The 22,312-nt window shown below is 37.7% G+C and overlaps 1 protein-coding gene across 2 annotated transcripts in view; it reads left to right on the forward strand.

Annotated features, from left to right (window-relative positions):
• trmt44 (tRNA methyltransferase 44 homolog) overlaps window positions 1-13,872 on the forward strand; it is a 70,199-nt gene extending 56,327 nt beyond the window's left edge. For both annotated transcript variants that reach the window (XM_043698693.2, XM_043698686.2), the window contains 2 exons: window positions 1,431-1,547; window positions 3,027-13,872. In XM_043698693.2, coding sequence (XP_043554628.2) covers window positions 1,431-1,547; window positions 3,027-3,265 — 356 coding nt within the window. In that variant the 3' untranslated portion in view covers window positions 3,266-13,872. The remainder of the gene's footprint in view (window positions 1-1,430; window positions 1,548-3,026) is intronic.
• The last annotated feature ends 8,440 nt before the right edge of the window (window positions 13,873-22,312 follow it).

Consider the following 22,312-nt stretch of genomic DNA (forward strand, 5'->3'; position numbering starts at 1 on the left):
GCAAGGCATTGGTGAGGACCATATCTGGAGTACAGTGGGGACAGAATTGATATCCATTGCTAGGGAAGGATGCAGATGCATTGACAATAATACAGAGAAGGTTTGCTAGACTGGTACTTTAACCTGATGGGTTGTCTTCTGAAGAAGCATTGCACTGGCTAGGCTCCTATTAACGAGTTTAGAAGAGACTGAGGTGATGTAATTGAAACATAAGATGTTGAAGGTTCTTGACATGGTGGGTGTGAAAGGATGCTTCTTTCTATGGAGAATCAAGGGATTGTTTTGTTTAAAAATAAACTGCCAATCATTTTGGACAGAGATGAGTTTTTTTTTTCCTCAAAGAAGATTGAGAGTCTTCCGAAGCAGCAGGTCTGGCAGCAACCATAGGGAATGCTGTCTGACTTGCAATATTTCTCCAGCACACTCTTTTTGTTTCAAATTTACAGCACTTGCAGTTCTTTACGTCTTACTTTAGTGATCATTCAAAGTTTGGTATTCTTGATTTGGTCATAATGAGTGCTAGATGAAAAGCATCTTCAATGTGTGCCTTTCTCAGCAATGTTGAGCTATTAGTAGTCGTCATATTAATGAGCCCTTGTTCTGAGCTTCACTTGAATTTGAATATCCATTGTATCAAACTTGTGCATAAATTGGAAGCCCTCTGACAAACTATTTGTTGATCTTGCTACATAGGAATAAGCCATTTGTCATAAATGGTCTTTACCAAAACTAGTACTCCACAAAAGCATCCTTCACTTCTCTTCACCTAACTCTCTTCTTCTGTTGTTCCACCTTGTGCTTATCATGATTCCCCTTAATGAACTTAATAAAATTGAGGACTGATGAAGTGGAGATGTGACGTAATGTTTTCTTGATAAACGTAATGTGGCTTACTCAGCTTTCTATTAATAGTTTGTTGGGTGTCATTGCTGCCTATCAATCAGTCTACTTAAGAGCTGAGAAAACTGATTATTGTAAGTGAATTGAAGTTTGGCTGTCTAATGGTTGCAGAGTTGTGAAACCAGCATCTTTACTACCATTTTTGTGGGCCATCGTAAAGTAAAATTATAACCATTTATTTTAAGCTTTAATTTTAGACTTTATATTTATTTCTTGAAATATTAAGTTTATTGAACTAGCTAACCTGATTGATTCAAAATTCAAGTGTGTATGTTGGTGGTTTAGGTATAAATGCCCACTTGATCTTTGTGAAATGTTACCAGAGTATAATTACCAAATGTCAAGCTGTTTATTGGAGCTTTATGCATGCAAACGTGTTGCTGTACTTCTACGTTTTAGCAGTAATTTGTTAGGAAGTTCTTAATCTGCTGTAAAGTGATTTAGAATGCCTTAAAATTATGACATTGCATAAATGCATGTCTGTGTTGTGATTTGAATTACCATTTGTAACATTTGTTTTTTTTTATCAGGAACCCTGTCTCTTAAAAATGTAGCAGATCTTCTGGACTGTGATACATTACAAAAATTAAAAAAAGAATGTGGAGGGTTACAAACCCTGTTGAGAAACAATTGTCAGGTGTTTGAAGGTATGGTTAACAGGTCTTACTTTATAATCACTCTAACCCACCCGGCTTTATTTTTCCCTCCGGTTTACATAGGTTCACAGCTTTATTTTTATTATATCTGTGTTTATGTTTTATGCATTCTTATATGGACATAATCAGGCAAAATGTGATCAGAAACAAATAGGTTCTGACCAGGTTCAGCAATGATTTGTTTTCTATCTTTGGTGTTGGATTTTACTTTTTCTTTTCATACCTATTCTATTTAAGCTTTAATTAATATAAATGAATGATCTAATTCTCTATTTCACTGTCAACCATTCAATTTTTCATATTCCTAACTTTATGACAATGAGACAAAATCCCAAATGCTTTGTGGACATTTTTAGTCTTTCATTCTTTTCAAAAAAATCATTTTTTAAAAGAGAGTTGCTACAAAGACCAAACAACTGCAGGTGTAAATTCAATGGCTGGCTGGCAAAATGTATCTGTGACCAATAGAATGTAACACATTGAGGTGTGAAAGAAACTTCAGATGGTTAAGAGCATGGTTTAAGGCAAGGGACCGATGGCCCCTGCTAAACAGCAAACTACCCCTTTTCTCTTGAAGAATATGCAAGAATGAGGTTAAATGGATAGTTTCAACTCTAAACCACTTAAGATCCACAACTAGATCCATTCAAATTTTTAAATGTTGGTTTTCATTGATTGCCTCTGCCTTCACTTGCTTTAGGTCCAAGCTATGCCTTTCTTTATCTTCCTTCCTGTAAACGTAGGTCTTTGACCAAATATTTGGTCATCTATCTGAAAATTTACATCTTAAAATATTTCCAATTCTGTAAAAGTGTTAGCTATATTTCTTTTTTTCACAGTTGCTGTCCCAGCTGCTTGGTATTTCTATATTTTTTCAGACTTAGAGCATTTGCAGTACATTGTTTTTGCACAAGGGGTCAATGCATGATTTTGCACATGACTTTTGCAAAGGTGATAACCCATTTAATAGAAGTAGTGAAGTTGAGAGAAATTTTATACTTAATGTCCAAAAACTATCAAAATAGACTTTTTTACTTAGTTATCCTCTGTTCACTTCTCGGAAAAAGAAACTTCCACTGCAGCTACTTAAATATTTTCACTAAGAAAACATACAACATTGTTAGGTTCTGTGTTTGAAGTCTGTCGTACTGACTCTTCTCGCTAGTGTAGTATTTAATATAAGATGTTCGATAGTTGGATCTTGTTGATAAAAATATTACCGACAGACATAACCTTTTTTTTCTTCATCCAAACTGCAGAGACAAAGAACGGTCAAATTAATCAGATATCAGTTACTTCAATCTTTAATGCATAATGTTTACTGTGCAAAAGCAATTGTACTAAAACTCTTTATCAATGTACTCCGGTGTAATCACCATATAAACACCATGTAGAACTGGGTCACAAAATGGATATGCAAAACAGTTGAAAATGTGAAAAAAACACATTTATTCTCTCTTCTCTATGTAGTTGCCCATGGAAATGTTCAGATCCGTGACTGGTCAAAAGAAAAGCAAGACAAACAAAAAGAAAAGCACACAAAAAATCTATCACCAGATGAGAAAAGAAAATTACTTTCTGAAGCATGTAAGACACGTCTCTGCTGGTTCTTTGTAAATCATCCTGATGGATGTCCTCGAATTGCAGAAAAGTGTCCATTTGCACATGGAATAAAAGAACTGCGTTCTCGTGCTAATAGCAGAAAATGAATTAATATTGGTGTTAGATTAAAAGGAAATGTTCAAGAATAATATATACACTTTTTTTCAAAAGAAAAGCTACCTATTCCAAATAACCAGTGGATCAAATGTTGCTGCAACAAAGCATCATCTGCCATGAGTTAAACCTTTCTTCATGTGTTTAGATTTTTAATATCTTTGTGTCTGGCAAGTTACTGAAAGTAAAAGCTGATAATGATATGAGGCAAACAGTCTGAGTGGACAATTCCTCTTAACCAGTCCAGTTGAAAGATTGTGAAATAAAAAAAGCACAGAAACTGAAACAGAGGTTCAAATTCTCAATGTCGCATCAAGTACTGGAAACAAAATGGAGAAGAGTTACTTGGGTTAGGGAAGAGAGAAAGAAAAGGAAAGTGAAATGGTGTATACTTTTTAAAAAAAATCTTTTGAAGGAATGAGATTCCAAATATATGATAGTCAATTTTAAGTATTAATGAAGTTGATTTGCAGTGTTTCATGTTAATTGCACCATTAAAAGTTGGTTTATTTCTGTAGAGAGACAAATCTACTTTGTGGTGAGTTCACGTTGTATCTATCATGCAATACATCAACTTCTAACATTCATTTTGGCTCAATAGTAAGATAGGTTGCAAAACAACATTCTTGGAAAGCTAACAGCAGAGTGATGCCACTCTATCAGCAATTTCTGAATATCTGCATTTAGCTATCCAACTGCCTCTTGTCTGATGTTGCTGTACTATTTGCAAATAAATATCAGTGATTATTATTAGCCTCATCATTTTGGCAATAGTATCAGGTCCAATGCTTTTGAATTCCACTTTTTCTGACCAGCTGTTTCTCATAATTAACTCCACATAAGTGAAAATCTTTAAAGAAATTTAAAATCAAAATGATTTTCCATCTGCATCTGTGACTCTGTGACAGACCCCTGGTCATCTCATCCACCCCTGAAGTTCTTTGACTGCACCCTGAAATAATCCTGCTACTACAGCCACGTCGCCTTCCTCAGCACCTGTCTAGGTAGCTGGCTTATCCGATATGGACTCAAGACAACATTTAGACCGGCTCAACTTGAACCAAACTGTGACAACCGCTATCTAAAGTGCCTCTGAAGCCTACAGAAACATTTCTCCCTCAGGTTTCCCAGCTCATGGCTTGCTTTCCCAGACCTGCAAAGGACCTGTACTGTTCTTCATCCTTGGAAGGATCCACACCCTGAACCAATGCTTTTTCTCCACCCTACTGGACATCAAACAGCATAAGTACACTAAACTCTCGTAATTACCTCCAGATTGAGAGCACCTCAACCATTCCAGATCCTACCCCTGACACCCTCCTGAATCCACCGGAACCCATAAACCGCACAGTTGCTCCTGCCACTCCCACTGTCACAGAGGATCACATTATTTCCACCAACCAGGCCGCCTCCACAACTGCTGCCAATGTCATGCAATGCACCATTACTCCTGCTGACGACTTTGCTGATCACATGACCGTTTCCATACGCATACCCACTCTGGCAACATCTCCACACTTGCTCCCAACTCCAGTTCAACACAAGACCCCAGACCCAAGCCCTCCCATCTCCCCCAGACCTGCCCTCTCACTGAGGACAGTCAGTCTTCAGCAACAGACTCTCCTTCGTTCCACCATGCCCACATGTCAATGCATTTCGCACATGTCAAGATGTTGACCTCTTTTTCCACTGCCTCCACCTCCATGCCTAAAGAATTCTTTCTTTAATAATAATTTGGCAAAAATGTTTGTTCCCTCAAGTTTTGATGCTAAATTGTGTAGGCTGAATTTGTGTATTACGGTTACAAGGGAACTTCTGTATCCTGTGAAAATGGTGCTCCACTTTGAGATCTAAGTGCTTCCAAGAAATGATTAGCAAACCCTATCTGTTAATTGTTTTAGTTTACTGGATTCATGCCATTTTAAAATATTATTTTGCTCTTCAAAAACAATAGGACATTATATTGCATTTCATTTTGTTTTTTTATTCATATGGGAGGTGGCATTATGTTATTATTACTGGACAAGTAATCCCAGAGATGTGTGCAAATGCCCTGGGGACAAGCAAACTCAACATGGCAGGTCGTGATGTTTGAATTCCATTAATGAGTGTGGAACTAAAAATAAGTCCATTGTTGACCATGAAATCGTTGTTGTAAAATTTAATCTGGTTCTCTGATGTCCATTAGGGAAGGAAAGTCTGTCATCCTCACCTGGTCTGACTTATGTATGACTCCACTCCAGATCAATAGAATTGTGATTTACTCTTAAATGTCCTCTGAAATCACCTATAGAGTCTAATAACGTTATTGGAAAAGACACTGGCGCGCACAGTACTGTTGGTCTGTAATTTCCTCCTTGCTAACATCTGGAATTTTCAGCCAAATTTGGAGAGTTTTTTTTCCTTCTGTTATATCCTCGTGGGATGTGGGTGTCACTGACTCGGCCAGTATTTATTGCTCATCCTTAGTTGTCCTTGAGAAGACAGTGGTGAGCTGCCATCTTGGACCCCTATAATCCATTTAGCATAGGTACAACCGCAACCACAATTTGATCTATGAAGAAATAGTGATATATTTCTAAAAGAGGGTGGTGAGTGGCTTCAAGGAGAACTTTCAAGTCGTGGTGTTCCAATGTATTTGCTGTCCTTGTCCTTCGAGATGGTAGTAGTCATGGGTTTGGAGGCTGCCGTCTAAGAAACCTTGATGAATTTCTGCTGTGTACCTTGCAATTGGAATGTACTGCTGTTGCTGAGTGACAGTGGTGATGGGAGTGAAAATTTGTGGATGAGCCAATCAAGTGAGCTGCTTTATCCTATATTGTGTCTTGAGTGTTGTTGGAATTGTCCTTATCCTGGGAAGTGGGAGGTTTTTCATCACACACCTGACTTTTGCTTTGCAAATGATGGACAGGTTTTGGGGAGTCATGATGTGTGTTTTTTTTTTGTATTTGTAGTCTCTGTAACTATATGGCTAGTTCAGTTTCTGATCAATGGTAAACCCAAGATATGGATAGTGGACAATTGTGATGGTAATCCAAGAGCCAATGGTCAAATTCTTTCTTGCTGGAGATTATCATTGCATGACACTTTTGTGGTGTGAATGTCACTTGCCACTTTTCAACCCAAACTTGGGTCTGATCTAGATTTTAGCGGACATGGACTGCTTCGGTACTTGAGTCTTTATTCATGCTGACTATTAAGGAATCATCAGCGAGCATTCCCATTTCTGACCTTATGATGGAGGGAAGATCATTGAAGGAGCTGGAGATGGTCGAGCGTAGGACGTGCCACCCCAAGGAACTCCTGGAGCTAAGATGACTAACATCTGACTGCTACAGCAATCTCCCTTTGTGCCATGTATGGTGCTGACCAGTGGAGAGTTTACAGTTTTCCATTATCTTCAGTTTTGCTTGGGCTCTTTGATGCCACATCCAGTCAAGTGAAGCCTTGGTATCAAGGGCAGACACTCTTGCTTCACCTCTGGAATTCAGATCTTTTGGCAATTTTTGAAGTAAGGTTGTAATAAGGTCAGGAACTGAGTGGGCCTCTCAGAATCCTTACTGGGTGTTAGTGAGCAGGTTATTGCTAAGCAATTGCTGCATGATAAGTGTGATCAACAGTGCTATCATTTTACAGATGAGCAAAAGAAGACTCTCAGATCAGTAAGAACCAGTTTCGTCAGCAAGTCTGTGGAGAAGCGGTTAACGTTTTGAGGCCAATGACTTCATCAAAAATTATTCTGAACAGTTCCATAGAATTATCATCTGAATGGAAACGTTAACTGTTTCTGTCCATGGATACTACCAAACTGCTAAGTTTCTCCAGCACTCATCATTAAAAGCAGAGGTAAATTGATCTGTTTAACACTCAAATATAAGCAAAGTACTGTGGATCCTGAAGATCTGAAATAAGAACAGTTCTGGAGAAACTCAGCATGTCTGACAGCCTCTGTGGAAGTGTTTGCTTCTGTATCAGAGTAATGGGATTGGAAATGTTAACTCTGTTTCTCTCTTCAGATGCTGCGAGTCCTACTGAGTTCCTCCAGCACTTTTCATTTCTATTTGTACTAAAACGAGTGAGGCGAGGTTTTTTTTGTTGTCTAACCTTGCCTGGGTAACTATCTAATTTCAATGAGTTTTAGAGACTACTGGGTGTAGGGAAATTACCCATTGGAATTGTCAAAATCCTGACCAGTTGCCTTAGAGTCTGCTGTATTAGTGATTGTGTAGAGTCCAGCAGAGTAGAAATTGTGATCTGACCTTAGGAAACTCTGTGCCATGATATCTGCAGAATCTTTTAGAGCTGGTTTGACATTGTAAATTTCAATTTGTACCTCCTGCTAATTATCACATTTAAGTTGGGCTATCAGCATCAGAGGTAACATATATCGTACGGATTTATTCCATTTCAGCAGTTGAGTTAAGCGGATGTTGTGTTTCTGCCTGCTATATTAATGCAATCTAGGCAGATTCAGACTTGCCTGCACAAAAGATCAGAAAGCTTCAAGCAATGTTCCTTGTTAATAATTTACTCATGGAACATGGATGTCACTGCCTGACCCAGCATTTTATTGCCCATCCCTAGTTGCCTTTGAAAAGTTAGGACTGAATTGCCTTCTTGATTTGCTACAGTTCATTTGGTATAGGTACAGTTAAGGAGGGAGTGGCAGGAATTTGACACAATGACACTGAAGGAACAACAATATGTTTCCAAGTCAGGATGTTGTGTGGCTTAGAGGAGAACCTGTAGGTCATGTTGTTCCAATTTATCCATTGCACTTCTCACTCTAGATGGTACTGGTTGTTGGTATGGTCTGAGGATCTTTAGTGAATCTTTAGTGCATCTTATTGATAATACACCCTGCTGTTACTAAGCATTGGTGGTGGAGTGACTGCATGTTTGTGAATATGGTGTTAATTGAGTGGCTACTGTTTCCCAAACCAATAATCCTCCTGTTGTATGTGACATTTTGTACTGGTTCAATGTTCAGTTAATCGCAAACACAAAACTGGCCACCATCCCAGGTCAGAGTTGGCTTGTTTAATGAATGCTCTTCAAATTGAGTCCATCTTCTTAGACTTCGGGAGGCATGATTTAGAAGTTCTTTCATCCAGAAAGTATTTTCTGAGGAACTGTGTACCAATAAAATGATCAAATTGTTCAGTATAGTTTTTTTTCTTAAATAATTTGCAATATTTTATATGAGAAAATTCATAGATGTAGGACTGTGAATATCCTTAAGAATTTATTTTTGGCAATAAGTCCATTTTAATCTGTATAATAAATCTACGTTGGGTTATTACTCAAATATGATTAAGGCTACCAATTAATAGAATAACGAATAGAACCAATCTTCTGTAATATGCCTGATTATGATTTTCCACAGAAGAGTTTATATTTGTGATTGTACAAATTAATTTTTGGCTGAGATCTGAAGTGTAACCTAAATGGAATTCTCCCAGCCCTGTTGCTAAGTTGCGTCTGGAGATTGAAACGAACGCTTGGAAGAAAAAAAAGTGGCTGTGTTTTGGAAGAAATGGAGATTTGAGTTTGGAGGATGTGTCACCTCCTGAGTTACTTAATGAATTCTTTGTGACAGATATAAGATCTGTTAAGTTGTTAATGTCAGCTGATTCAAATCTTCAAACATATTGTGCCTGTGAACAAACTTGTTTTAAATTCTCATCTTTGTTTGCAATCCCCCCTATGACCTGGCCCCTTCTGTAATACTTTATAGACTCAGAAATTTCTTGAAATCTCTGCACTCTTCTGATCTGGTTTCTTGAGCATTCCCAAATTTAGTCAGTCCCCCTAAATGTGGCTGTGTCTTTAGTTTTTTTAAGATCTAAGCTCTGGAATTCCAATGCCTAAAATGATCCATCTCTTTTCCCAGCATTTAAGGACATCTTTAAAATATACCTCTTTCAGAAAGCTTTTACTGTTCAGTAATTATAACTGCTATAGTTTTAATGTCAAATGATGTTTGGTAACATCTTCGTAAAGTACTTTGTGTAGTTTTACTGCCATATGAATTCAGATAGTTGTTGCTATTGGCTATCTAAAACAAAACTTATTGCACAAAGTCAATCCCTGACATTGATGGCAATTTAAGTATGTTACTGTTTAGGTAACTGCAACTGGGCATCCTTACTTTTACTGTCATCTTTTTTTTTAAAAGAAGGAACAATACTGAATATATGGTGTTAAGTGATTTGAAGATCTGATGACTTGGGATAGAATGTGAAAAGGGCTTTCACCAACAGGAAGTGCCAAATTTATGACTTGCTCTTAATATGCAATTAATATGTTTAATAAATTTAACATTCACAGGTTAGACCAAGTAAATTGGTTTTGTAGCAAGCTGCAACACTCATTGTAATTTTAACTATAAAAGAAATATTTGTCAGATGAATGTGTGTCCTGAATTCCTTTTTAAGCAGGTAAGTTGTTAATAATAGGATCCCATTGTCTTGGATCAGAAAACTATGAAATTAGGTTCATCCAATTTACCTAATAAAATGGTTTTTAATACAATTCTGCAAATCCTAAGTTGTGTTCTAGTTATAATATGGAGAAGCACCTATATTGAGTATTCTGATGTTTTGATTTTTTTTAAATTCCTTTGTAGTTTATCTATAGACCATAAAATGGAGAAGCAGAATTAGGCCATTCAGCCCATCGAGTCTGCTCCACCATTCAATTGTGGCTATGTTTCTCAACCCCATTCTCCTTCCTTCTCCCCGTAATCCGAGTTTCCCTTATTAATCAAGAACATATCTATCTGTGTCTTAAGTACACTCAGTGACTTAGCCTCCACAGCGTTCTGCAGCAAGGTGTTCCACAGATTCACCACCCTCTGGCTGAAGACACTTGTCCTTATCTCAGTTCTAAAGGGTCGTCCCCTCACTGAGGCTATGCCCTCAGGTCCCAGTCTCTCCTACTAGTGGAAACATCATCTCCATATCCACTCAGTCCATGCCTCTCACTATTCTGCAAGTTTCAATCTGATCTCTCCCTCATCCTGTTAAACTCCGAATGCAGATCCAGAGTCTTCAGCAGTTCCTCATATGATGAGCCCTTCATTTCCTGAGATCATTCTTGTGAATCTCCTCTGGATCCCCTCCAATGTCAGTACATCCTTCCTAAGATATGAGGCCCAAATTCCTCTCAGTATTCCAAATGTGGCTTGAGAAGGGTTTATACAAGCTCAGCAGTGCATCTCTGCTCTTCTGTTCTGGCCCTGTTGAATCAAATCCTAACATTACATTTGACTTCCTAACTATCCATTGAACCTGCATAGTTACCTTAAGAGAATCCTGAACTAGAACTCCCAAGTCCCTTTGTGCTTCAGATTTCTGAAGCCTTTCCTCATGTAGACTCTTTTACCCACTTCCCAAAGTGCATAATCATGCACTTTCCCATATGTATTCCATTTGCTACATCTTCGTCCACTCTCCTAGCATGTCCAAATCCTTCTGCAGCTGTCCCGATTCCTCAACAATATCTGTAAAATCTGCATAGGCTGTAGGGAGAGGTTGAATAATCTGAGAAATTGATGTACTGTGCCTGGTTATATTCAGTTTTTATTTAAGAAATGAAATATACATATCCTTTAAAAAAGTTAAGAACTATTGTGATTATGAATCTGCTAATTCTGAAGGAGTTGGTCGTTTAAACTTGAATGTACCGGATCCTTCACACGGGCTGACTGAACTTTTGGAGGCATTATATTCTAGTCTTCTAGAGAACTGGGAAGGTTAGACATTTTCTCAACAGTAAAAGGACAGGACAAAGCATCTTACAGTGTATTGTGTGTTGTTCTCCAGATGCATACAATGAATTAGATGAGCATTTATTACCTTCTCCTGTATGTCTTTGTTTTCTGGTCTCCCATGCAGCCTCCCATCCTGTGTTGTGTGCTACAAGATTTTTCTAAATATTGCTTCCTACCCTTCCTCACTACAGGCAATGTGCTCGCATGTATGTCTCTTCCAATTAAAGATTCTTCCCTGTTGATATGAAGAGGCTTAAGAGAAGGTTCTCACTTTTTCATTCTCTTTGATTGAAATGTTATAGCCATAAATAATTCCAAGCAACTGGAATGGGGTGTCCTGTCAGTGAGCTACACTATTTCCTATTGCTACCCAAGGCTACCCTTTCAAAATGTCACTTAGAAAATCGAAGCTTCTCAAATGGTGTTTACAGTCCTGAACAGCAAGCAATCTGCAGAACTGACAAAGCAGTTGACACTTTATAAAAGAAAGTCATAGTTAATTTAGTTATTCAACTTGATAAATTCTTTGCAAGTACAGTTTTTAGATCCATGACCTTTCAATTTATTTTAAATTACTAACTTGACAAGAGTAAAGTGTTCTTATTTTAAGCTGGAAGGGTGTACAAAGTTTGATTTAAAATCACTCCTCAATGTATTCCTCTTAATTCACTTAGTCTTTAATTAAAATTACTTGATAATTCAAACCTCACCAATAACTCCCAGTTTGGCATATTGCTTCATTCGTCTAATTAGATTAAATCAAATCTGAGTGCAAGATCTTGAATTATCAAGCCTTGATTAAATGGAACAGCAGATTTTACAAGAGTAACATACTCCAACATTGGAGGTTTTTCTTTTGGTTTTATTGATATCTGGGTGCTAATTAGGTGAATAACTCTTCATGAGGTTCTTCTCCCTGAATATCCTCCTCAAACTCCTTTTGTATTGTAACCAACAGAAAATCTGTCATGGACCAACACAACTGGATCAAATTTTAGAAAGAAACTTTAAAACCTTTCCATTACAAATATGATTTTTGGTATATTCAAATAACTGGTCTAGTTTTAATAATACAGTCGAAGGTAGGTTTATCTTAAAGCTAAACATTACTCAGATAACCACCCAGTTTTAAATAACTGAAAATGACTTTAAAACATGATACAGAACCATTTGTTGGTTACATTGTTATAGGATACTAAGTTTTCAGCAAAATTTTTTAAAAAAGCTTTTAAAACCCATAGATGAGTATCATTTGAGTTTTACAAAGCTTAATTTCAGATGTCTTTTCAAAAGTTGTCACAGAGGCCCATTGTCTAACTGAGTTGTATTCAAACAGTTGGTTCAAGTTTAAGTTGCATTGTTGGCTCATTATATTAATGGCAGTACATTGTTTCAACCGGCAGGGGTCCTGAAAGTTCAAGTCAATTGTGAAAGAAGTATTCTTTGCTTATTTTGGTTTTCAATAAAATATTTGCTCTGAAGATGAGGCAACATTAGCTGCGCTTTCTCTCTGCAGATGCTGCTAGGCCTACTGAGTTTTCCCACCTTTTTCTATTCAGAAAGAAGTCTGTTACCTTGCAAAGTTTGAAAAGTACATTCAATTGAAACTCAAATGTTTTATTGACACTGTTGCTGCTGGCATAAAGTAACAACAATTCACCTTTTTATGTGGATCTACAATATATGTGCATATAAGAAAGAGTTAAATAAATGACAGGAACTTAAGTTTCAGTAAATCTGAAACTACTGTAAATATTTCTTGATGTATTCAAAGCAACACACAAGGAATTATTAAACAGGTATTTAGACAAGCAGGTATTCAACAAAGCAATAGATATGTTTCTATCCAATTCTAATTTTAGTTAGACTGCTATAAATACAATAACTTATCTCAGTTGAATATATTGCCAGAACAAGGAAACCAGTGAGCAATCTAATTGGCAGGCTATTCTGCATGGAAGGGGCTAGACATATAAATGGAATCTCGGTTTAAAGCAATGTAATAGCAGAAGCATAATATATTTAAAGTTATTAGTTTAAAATTCTACAAATGACTCTTGTCAATCCCCCATTAAGGTATTTTTTGCACAGCAAGATTAATATGGGAGCACACAGAGAAGGAGGTACAGTAGATAGACCACAGTAGGGAGTGAGGGAAGAATTTGAAACGTATGGGAGAAGGTTCCATGGACTGTAAACGCCATCATAGAAGCCAGTTTTATAATCTAATTGTCTATGTTGTAACTTATTTGTGATTCAATATAATGTTATCAAGTTGAAGGTGTGTACTGTACCTTTGAGAGCGTGAAAGCTGTTTTGCACAGAGCTTGCACGCACCTGTCATGTAACCAACTAGCAGTATGAGTGTACTGGAGATTTGAAAATATGTAACATTTGTCTGTGAAACGCATACCTGAGTTTTGGTTGCTATTTTTACAACAATTCGAATTGAACCAATCAGTTTAAATTATGCCCTAGGATACTAAAAACCCATCTATTTTGAATGTATTGTTTTGCCAACATCAAACCAATGAGACGATCCAATACTGGGGATATAAAGAAGCAGACATTTTGACAGCGAGAGACATTAACTTCCATCGCCAGAGTAACTGCCAATAACACACACTATCAAAAGTAACTTTTATTTCTTTTGAAAGACCTTCGCAACGAAAGGCATCCCAGAACGATTTACAGCCAGAGGAAGTCAGACACCGATGACAACAGCCGATGTGTGGTTTTGAAATTAAGCTGATGTAACTTTAATACGTGTTTATTTGAACAGTATATTTTATAGAGTGGAAGGCAGACAATAAATTGTTAAGACAATGGAGTTGTAAATAATTGTTTTTTATGTTCATTTTTGATTTTTTTTTCTTTAAATAGTGGAATTTTGGGACTTCTCTGTCACTCCAACAGATTATGAGGCATAGTGCCACTATTTCTATGAACTCTTCCTGTAGCATAGAGTAACACAGAATGCCTCCCATCATGTCCAGACTGACATTTTTGGAGCGCAGTCTAGATAATTCCACTCCCACATCTCATTCTTTTTCCCATATACTGGCCAAGAATTTCTATTTCAAATACTTACTGAATTCCTTTCTGAAATGACTAGAAAGTCATCAGGTATTGCACTCCAAATTATTATCATTTATTATATAAAAGGACTTTTCCTTATGTTGTATCTGGTTCTTCTGCCAAATTTCTTAAATCTGTGCCCTCTGCTTATTGAACTTTTAATCACTCAAAATGGTTACTCTGTATTTACTTGTTTATCCAAAACAGATATTGAAATACCTCTATCAATTCTTCTTTGCTGTAAGGAGAACATCCGCAGCTCCTTCACATTGTAACATTGACTCCTCCTTTCTGGAACCACTCTAGCAAATCTTTCATGGATCCTTTCCAATGCCTTCACTTCCTTTTTAAAGTGTTAAACCCAGAATTGGCAATAATACGCCATGTGCAGAGTGTAAACTCTTTTTTAATGTAGGTAATTATGTCAGGTTTTGCCAATTGTCACCTGCTTCATGTGTATCCACAAACTCTGACCACCACAGAAAAGTCACCAGCTGGAATATGGTGGAATATTCTTTGTCTGGATGAGTGCATCTCCAACAACGCTAAAGTATTTTGCAGCGAATTTGTTCTTATAGTGTTTCTTTATTTTCTGTTTCTTCCCTTTATTCTCACTTGTTATATGTTTGCAGTCATTCCTCTTTGTATAAATCAAGCTGACAACTGTCATTTCCTGCCGGTAATCACTTCGGGTGGTCCAAAACTCTCAAAGCCAATGGATGTGGAAGCGAATTTGCACATGGCAAGTATTACAGATTAATTGGATTTATTGGGGGGGGATGGTGTCTTCTACTAAAGCTGGTCGAGAAGATAAATGTTGGCCAGAGCATCAGGGAGAACTCCCATGCTTCAAAAATAGTACCATGGAAGAATTGGTATGTGGAGCTTTGGCCTCAGTCTTGTGATCAGGGCTCATTTTATGATCAAATTGGCTGTAAGAATGCTTGCGATGAATAGAGTGAACCCTGAGTAAATGGGAGTCTGGATGTCCATGAATCACAGAAAACTTGTCTGCAAGTACAGCAGGTAATAAGGAAGGCAAATGGAGCTTTGCCATTTACTGCTACAGGAATAAAGTATAAAAGCAGGGAAGTATTGCTGTACAGGTATTAGTGAGACTACACCTAGAATATTATGTACAGTTTTTGTCCCTCCCCCCCCCCCCCCCCCCCCCCCCCGAGGAGGGTTGTAGATGCAATAGAAGCAGTTCAGAGGAGGATCACTAGAATGATTGGAGAAATAAGAACTTTGTCCATTGAAGAGAGATTGAGAATTTAGACCTGTACACACTGGAGTTTAGAAGAATGAGAGGAGATTAATTGGGATACGTAAGATTTTAAAGGTGATTGACAAAGTAGACATAGGATGTTTCTCCATGTAAGGCAATTCAGATGTCATAATTTTAGCATAAAGTTTAATAGATTTAAAACCGAGATGAATTACTTTTGTCAAATCTATGGAATTCTCTCCCCCAGAGTGTGGTAGATGTTGGGGCATGAATAAATTTAAGGAGGTGATAGACATTGTCCATTAGTAATGGGTTGAAGGGGTATGAAAAACGGGCAAGAAAGTGGCATTGAGACTGAGGTGAGATTGGTCATGATCGTATCAAACAGTGAAGCAGACTTGAGGGGCGAAATTGCCTACTCCTCTTGGTTCTTATGTTTCTCAAGCTGTGATGTTGCAATTAATTATCATTTCCACTTATAGTGGCACACTTGAGAAAAACTCTTCAGACATGAAATCAGCAAATATCATTCAGTAAACACAGATGTCTCCATTTTTTTTAGCGAGGCCACTTGGAAATTATTTTGTTGATTGTTTCCAACACTTTTTTCTGGAAAATGAGAACACCTGGATTCTCTTAACTGTTTGCTCACATTTTGTAATGTGATGCAACATTCTTCTGGACAAAGGATGAGTGATGTTCTTGGGGGAGGGAATTTTATCTTTTGAAATGGTATCTGCTGCAGATGCCCCAATGAGGAAAATATATTTCTCTGCTCATTTCTACAGAGGTTGTGTAATTAGTCAACTAAGTGGCTTAATGTCTGCTACTTGTGCAATAAAGTTGGATTTTGAATTTTACAGCAAATAAACTATCCACATGCACAAAATTAAATATGTTGCCATTTTATTTTCCCATTTTTGTCTGGAAATTTGCTTTAATAACATAACTTTGCTGTAATAGCTGTAAAGAGCTCTTTCAAGTATATTATGGTGGTGGAGCAAAAGGTCTTAGAAATTACTGGCCAATCTTCTGTATAAATTGCTCGTCCATTATCCACCATCCTTTAAATGAAAAACTCTATTTGGTCACTAGAGGGTGCTAGACCACAACACAGGTTTAACGTTGCCCTCTGGTTTTCTCATCTACCAGGTTTGCTGAGTCCTAACCTCACAAGGCAGGATATCAGACACACAACCTGACACTTTAGTCTTTCTGTTTAGAAGCATTAAATGTGGCATTGCATAAGATTTTGACCTTGATTTTAACTCGTTCTAATTACTCCATTAGTATGCAGACATTTAAAGAGGCTGAGTCAGCCCAGCAGTAAAAATTTAAGACCCTGTGTTTCATTTTAACAAGAATTTTTTTCTCTATTTATAATAATATTACATACTCTATAATACTTGAATACAAATACTGAAGTCAGTAATCAGAGAGCACTGCAGTGTTGCAAAAATGTCTGTTGCTGGATCTGAAGTTTGTAAAGATTTGTGCATATTAGAAATGAATGACAGAATCGAGCACAATTAAAAGAATGGAAAGGCTTGCATTTATATAACCTCATTCATTACTCCAAGACAACCCAAAACACCTTACAATTAAAGTAGTACTTTTGATGTGTAGTTATTGTTGTAATGTACAAAAATTGACTGTTCACTTTTTTCTTTATATATAATCTATCATGCTCAATAATCTGCACTCCAAAAGGTATCTAAAATATCAATAATAGTGGAATTCTACTGGAGGCAAAATGGATTATATTATTGATGTACATGCAGTGTTCACTACATTCTCAAGCTGTTTGCTGGCTTAATTCAAACAGAAGCTGAAAGTCATTGATCATTAAATGACACTAACTATCGGTTGGTTCTTGTTTTATTTTACGCATTAATTTCATATTGTTATTTGTTTATCTATTCGTAGGTATCCTTTAGTATCTTATGGTTGCATCATTGTATCAGTTTCTTCAGTATCATAACTCATTTGTTTCAGAATGTGCAATTTGGAATTTAGGACCTGGGTTTATCTAGCCAAAATTCCAGAGTGTTATCTGTCTGACTGCTCTCACGCTCTGTGACCTGAGAATCCCACAAGTGCCTGATAGCTAACTTCAAAACAAAACATGCCTTCTTTAGTAAATGGATGGCAAAAACAACTCTCCTGGGAAACATTCATGGATATAATCCTCCAGTCTGGAAAGCAACCATTCACTAGTACTCTTTGATTCCTGTTGCCAAGCCAATTTTGTGACTGTGCTGCCATTTTATCTTTCATTTGATTCCCTCTAGCAAGCTTGTTATTGTCAAATGCCTTTTGAACTACCATATAAAGTAAATGGCCTGCATTATTTTGATTCACCCTCCATTATTTCATCAAATAACTTAAGTATGATTTGCCTTCAATCCATAATTTAATTATTTACTCACTAACCTTTTTTTTTTGAAGCTATCATAGAATCCCTACAGTGTGGAAACAAGTCATTCGGCCCTACAGGTCCACAGCGACCCTCCAAAGAGTAACCTACCGAGGCCCATTCCCTTACCCTATTAGTCTATGTTTACCCCAAATTACTGCACTGAAACTACATATCCCTGAACATTATGGGCAATTTAGCATAACCAATTCACCTAACCTGCACATCTTTGGATTGTGGGAGGAAACTGGAGCACCCAGAGGAAACTCACGTAGACAGAGGGAGAATGTGCAAACTCCACAGACAGTCACACGAGACAGGAATCGAACCCAGGTCCCTGGTACTGTGAAGCAGCACTGAGCCACTGTGCTGCCGTGTGCTTTCTATGCTCATCTTTGTTCTCTTTGTATGAACATTTTCATTTGCTGTGGTTTGTTTTTTCTATCCCACTTAAACCTTTTGCCATCCAGAGAATTGTAACTTGGATACTTCATCTTTCCCCTTCACTGGAATATGTTTACACTGTACCAACCCATCTCCATTTTGAAGGCCTCAATCATTTATTGGATATTTGACTCCAGTCCACATGGGACAGATGCCTTTTAACTCCTTTAAACTCCTTCTATTAAATATTGTTACATATGATGATTCCTTGTGTTTTTTTCATAAACCTGTTTAACCTGTTTTCCTCATGGGAGCCCCAACTACTATCCTTCTGGAACTATAAACATTTGATTAGTTGGAGGGTTGGAATTCCATTTGCTGCCAGATAGATGTTCACCGTCTCCATGCTAAAGCCAAATAGAGCATTATAGAGTCTTTTGTTAAAGGTTAGTGGGTATTTGTTCATGGGATGCGAATGTTGCTGGAAAAGCCAGCATATGTTGTCCATCCCTAAATACCCTTGACAGCAGTTAAGATTCAACCACATTGCTGTGGGTCTGGAGTGAAATGTCAGCAAGACAAAGGAAGGATGGCAGATTTCTTTCCCTACAAGATAGTATTGTACCAAATATGTGTTTTTTTTAAATGATAATTGATGGGAGATTCATGACACCATTTCGGAGACTTGCCAATTCAAGATTTAATGATTAATTGAATTTTAAATTCCACCAGTAGCTGTAATTTGAAATGATGTTCCCAGTGCATTAGTCTGGACCTCTGGGTTGCGAGTCCAATATAACATTGCCAGTATTAAAAACAAAGTGCTAAGGAAACTCCGCAGTTCTGATAGTATCAGTGGGGAGAGAAAGACTTTGTGTTTAGAGTCCAGTGTGTCACTACTTTTTATGGACTCATTTCATACTTACCTTGAAAAGTTTAATTCTATCTGTTTCTCTGCAGATGCTGTCAGACTTGATGAATTTCTCCAGCACTTTCCATTTTTAATCCATATTTCCAGCATCTGCACTAGTTATCACATTGTCAGCTTCTCCTAATTCCCTCCCCTTCTTTAAGCTCGATCTTTTTTGTTACTACCATAATGTAGCTCCATCAGCAACTTGTATTTTATCAAACTAACCTTACTCACCCTACTGATTATATATGCTTTCCAAACTCGTCTGATGCTTCTTATTTGTTCCTGTCTCATCCTTTCCTTCTCAAACTGTTCTTTAGCACTACCTGTCTTTCCTAATCCTTCATATGCAACTTGTTTCTCCTTTTAAATATTTTATCCTAGTGCTTATCCCCCTGTGAGATTTGTTTAAACCCTCTCCCACACAAATAATAAACCTTCCTCCAGGAATACTAGTCCTAAGTTTTTAATATTGCAGCTATCACCTTGAATAGGTTCTTATTGCCACAGAACTGGCCTCACTGTCCCAAATATATAAGCTTTTACCTGCTTGCACTACCTCAGTAGCCACCCACTAACCTGTCTTATCCTAGTATTTTTCTGTTCTTTCATTTGCCAGAAAATTATGATGAGAGTAATGTAGAGATTACTTTCTGTGAGTCTTATACTTTAATTTCCTCCTTAGCTCATGAAGCTCTGCCTGCAGAATCTTAACCCTTTCCTTTTCAATGCAATTGCTCCCCACTTGGATCACCATTTCTAGCTGTTCCCCCTAAAATTCTCAAAACATTCCATGATCTCCTTTGACCTCTCAACACATGGGCAACACATCATGTAGGAATCACACCAAAGGCTGCAGAAACGCCTGTTTACTTCTCTGGCTATCGAAACCCCTGCGACAATAACGCTCCTACAAAATGCTGCACCCTTTTGTGCAGTCTTCTGCGTTGTGCGGGCTGTAGACTGCACTCCACTGAGATATTGTTACCCTTGTCGGTGTCAGTTCTGAAAAGTCTGTTTCGGTGTCAGTTTCAATTTGACGGTTCCCTAAGGATTTCTGCATCTCGTACCTCTCCCCACTTTCTTTATGGCCACCCTCTTATAACTCTGCCAAACTCTGCAGCTAAGGGAGTGACTTAGTCCCTGAAATGTATGGTCAAAGGCTTGTATAAGCTCTGCAATCACACCAGACACTCCTGAAGTTTGGAAATCCTGAAAGTTGAGTCCATGTGAAAGCAGCTGAGGGTTCTCCTGACTGACCACTTGTGCCATGACACAGGATTTCCTGGGTAGGGAACACGCTTCTCCATCATTTTCTTCAACATTTATCTGGATGCATTTCTTAAAACCTCAGCTGTCTCATGTTAAAAATTATCAACCAAACTCTCCAAGTTTTAATTTAAAATAGTTTGTTTGTTTTTTTATTTGCCAATTTTAGTTTTCTACCTTTCGACCTGATTACTTCTTAACCAGTTTCAGGTACTCCTAGACATTGCCAGTCCTCCATAGTTCAAAGGCAAGCTCTTCCAAATGGCAGAAATCTGAAGTAAAAACAGAAAATAGGTGTATTAATCTGGTTCGCAATATCTGTGGGGACAGAAACTGAATTGACGTTCAAGGTCTTTCATCAGAAGAGGTTTGTAATGTAACCGTTTTTAAGCAGGTGCAAATAAGGTGGGAAAGGATGGTTGGGAGAGAGGGGAGAAGAAACAAAGAGGAAGGCAAATGCTAAAGTTGCCATTCTCCGATGAAAGAAAGGGTTGCTGATGGTTAAACCTGGGGGGTCACCACACCTCGGGCAAGAGAGCAAGTTGAGAAGCAAGAGTTCTTCACAGTAACCTCAGCTGGTGTGGGAATTGACCCCACACTGCTAGCATTGCAAACCAACCGTCTAGTCAACTGAGCTAACCAAACCTTAGGGATAAGGGAATGCCTGTGATGTGGTCATAACTCAGACTCAATGTAAAACGGAATGATGGTGTGAAGTAAAAAGATATTTAGACAAGTAAAGAAACAAAAAAAGCATACCTCGAGGCGCTGGCCATGGCTAGAGCAGAATCTTTACCAGGAGCAGCTGCCAGAGAACGTAGGATCTATGATAATGATTTGAAATTGCTGAATTCAGTGTTTAGTTTTGAAGAAGAGTCATCTCAGACTCGAAATGTTAACACTGTTTCTTGTGCCACAGATGCTATGTTTCTCTAGCATTTTTTAAAATTTCAGGTTTCCAGTAACCTCCGTATTTTGCTTTTATTTCAGTGTTAAATTCAGAATATAGTGATGTGTCAAAGTATTATTTCTGACCTGTCCAGATTCACATAATACTACATCATGGTTTAATTAAAATTAGAGCGGCTAACTTTAAAATTTGCAAAAATGCAATCCCTATAGATAATTTATTAAATTAATACAACTTAGTTCATAGCCATATAAAAGGGTCAATAAAGAATCAATTTGCCCTCAGTAGAAGCCACCAATTGGCAACGGAAATGAATGATATGCCATTTAAGAAATTCTGCCATAAAAAAATTATTAGTTTGCAGTTTAATAGCTAAGGCATGAGCTGGCCTGTTAACTTCCACCTGTTTTATTCATTTGAAAGCAAAATGCTGCGTATCCTGGAAATCTGAAACTTTAAACAGCAAGTTATGAAAATATTTAGCAGTTCAGGCTGCCTCTGGGAAGGGAGTAACAGGTATTTGGTGAAATCTTCTCACCTTTTGACTCTGTCAGTATGGCAGGGCGATTTATTGATCAGAAACCTCGCTGTTGCATAAATCAAAGTTGTTGAGGTGTGAGGAACAGTACCTGGCCCCAGAGCCAGAAAAGCTTCAAAGATCTTATAAGGTCAAGCAAGGTGAGTATTCTGCAACTTGCAGCCAGCAACATCATTTTCTCAGCTTCCTAACATTGTCCTGCACAGCACTCCGCTGATCGATGCACCATGCTGTCAAACACACTCCTTTCTCTCCGGTTTTTAAATTTAAATTACTTAGTGTGAAAACAGGCCCTTTGGCCCAACAAGTCCACTCTGACCTGTCGAAGCACAACCCACCCATACTCCTATATTTACCCCTTTCACCTAACACCGGGCAATTTAGCATAGCCAATTCACCTGACCTCCTGAAATCTCCAGTTCTCATTTACCCAACTTCCCTCATTCCTTATAGTCACCCTCCTCAAATATTCATCCTCCATCTTGAGCAATCAGTTTACTTTTTACACTTCTAACTCTGTCCTTCTCATG

Source organism: Chiloscyllium plagiosum, unplaced genomic scaffold (genome assembly GCF_037043375.1).
Source record: "Chiloscyllium plagiosum isolate Xiang-an unplaced genomic scaffold, Cpla_swu_hap1 HiC_scaffold_1, whole genome shotgun sequence".
NCBI lineage: Eukaryota > Metazoa > Chordata > Chondrichthyes > Orectolobiformes > Hemiscylliidae > Chiloscyllium > Chiloscyllium plagiosum.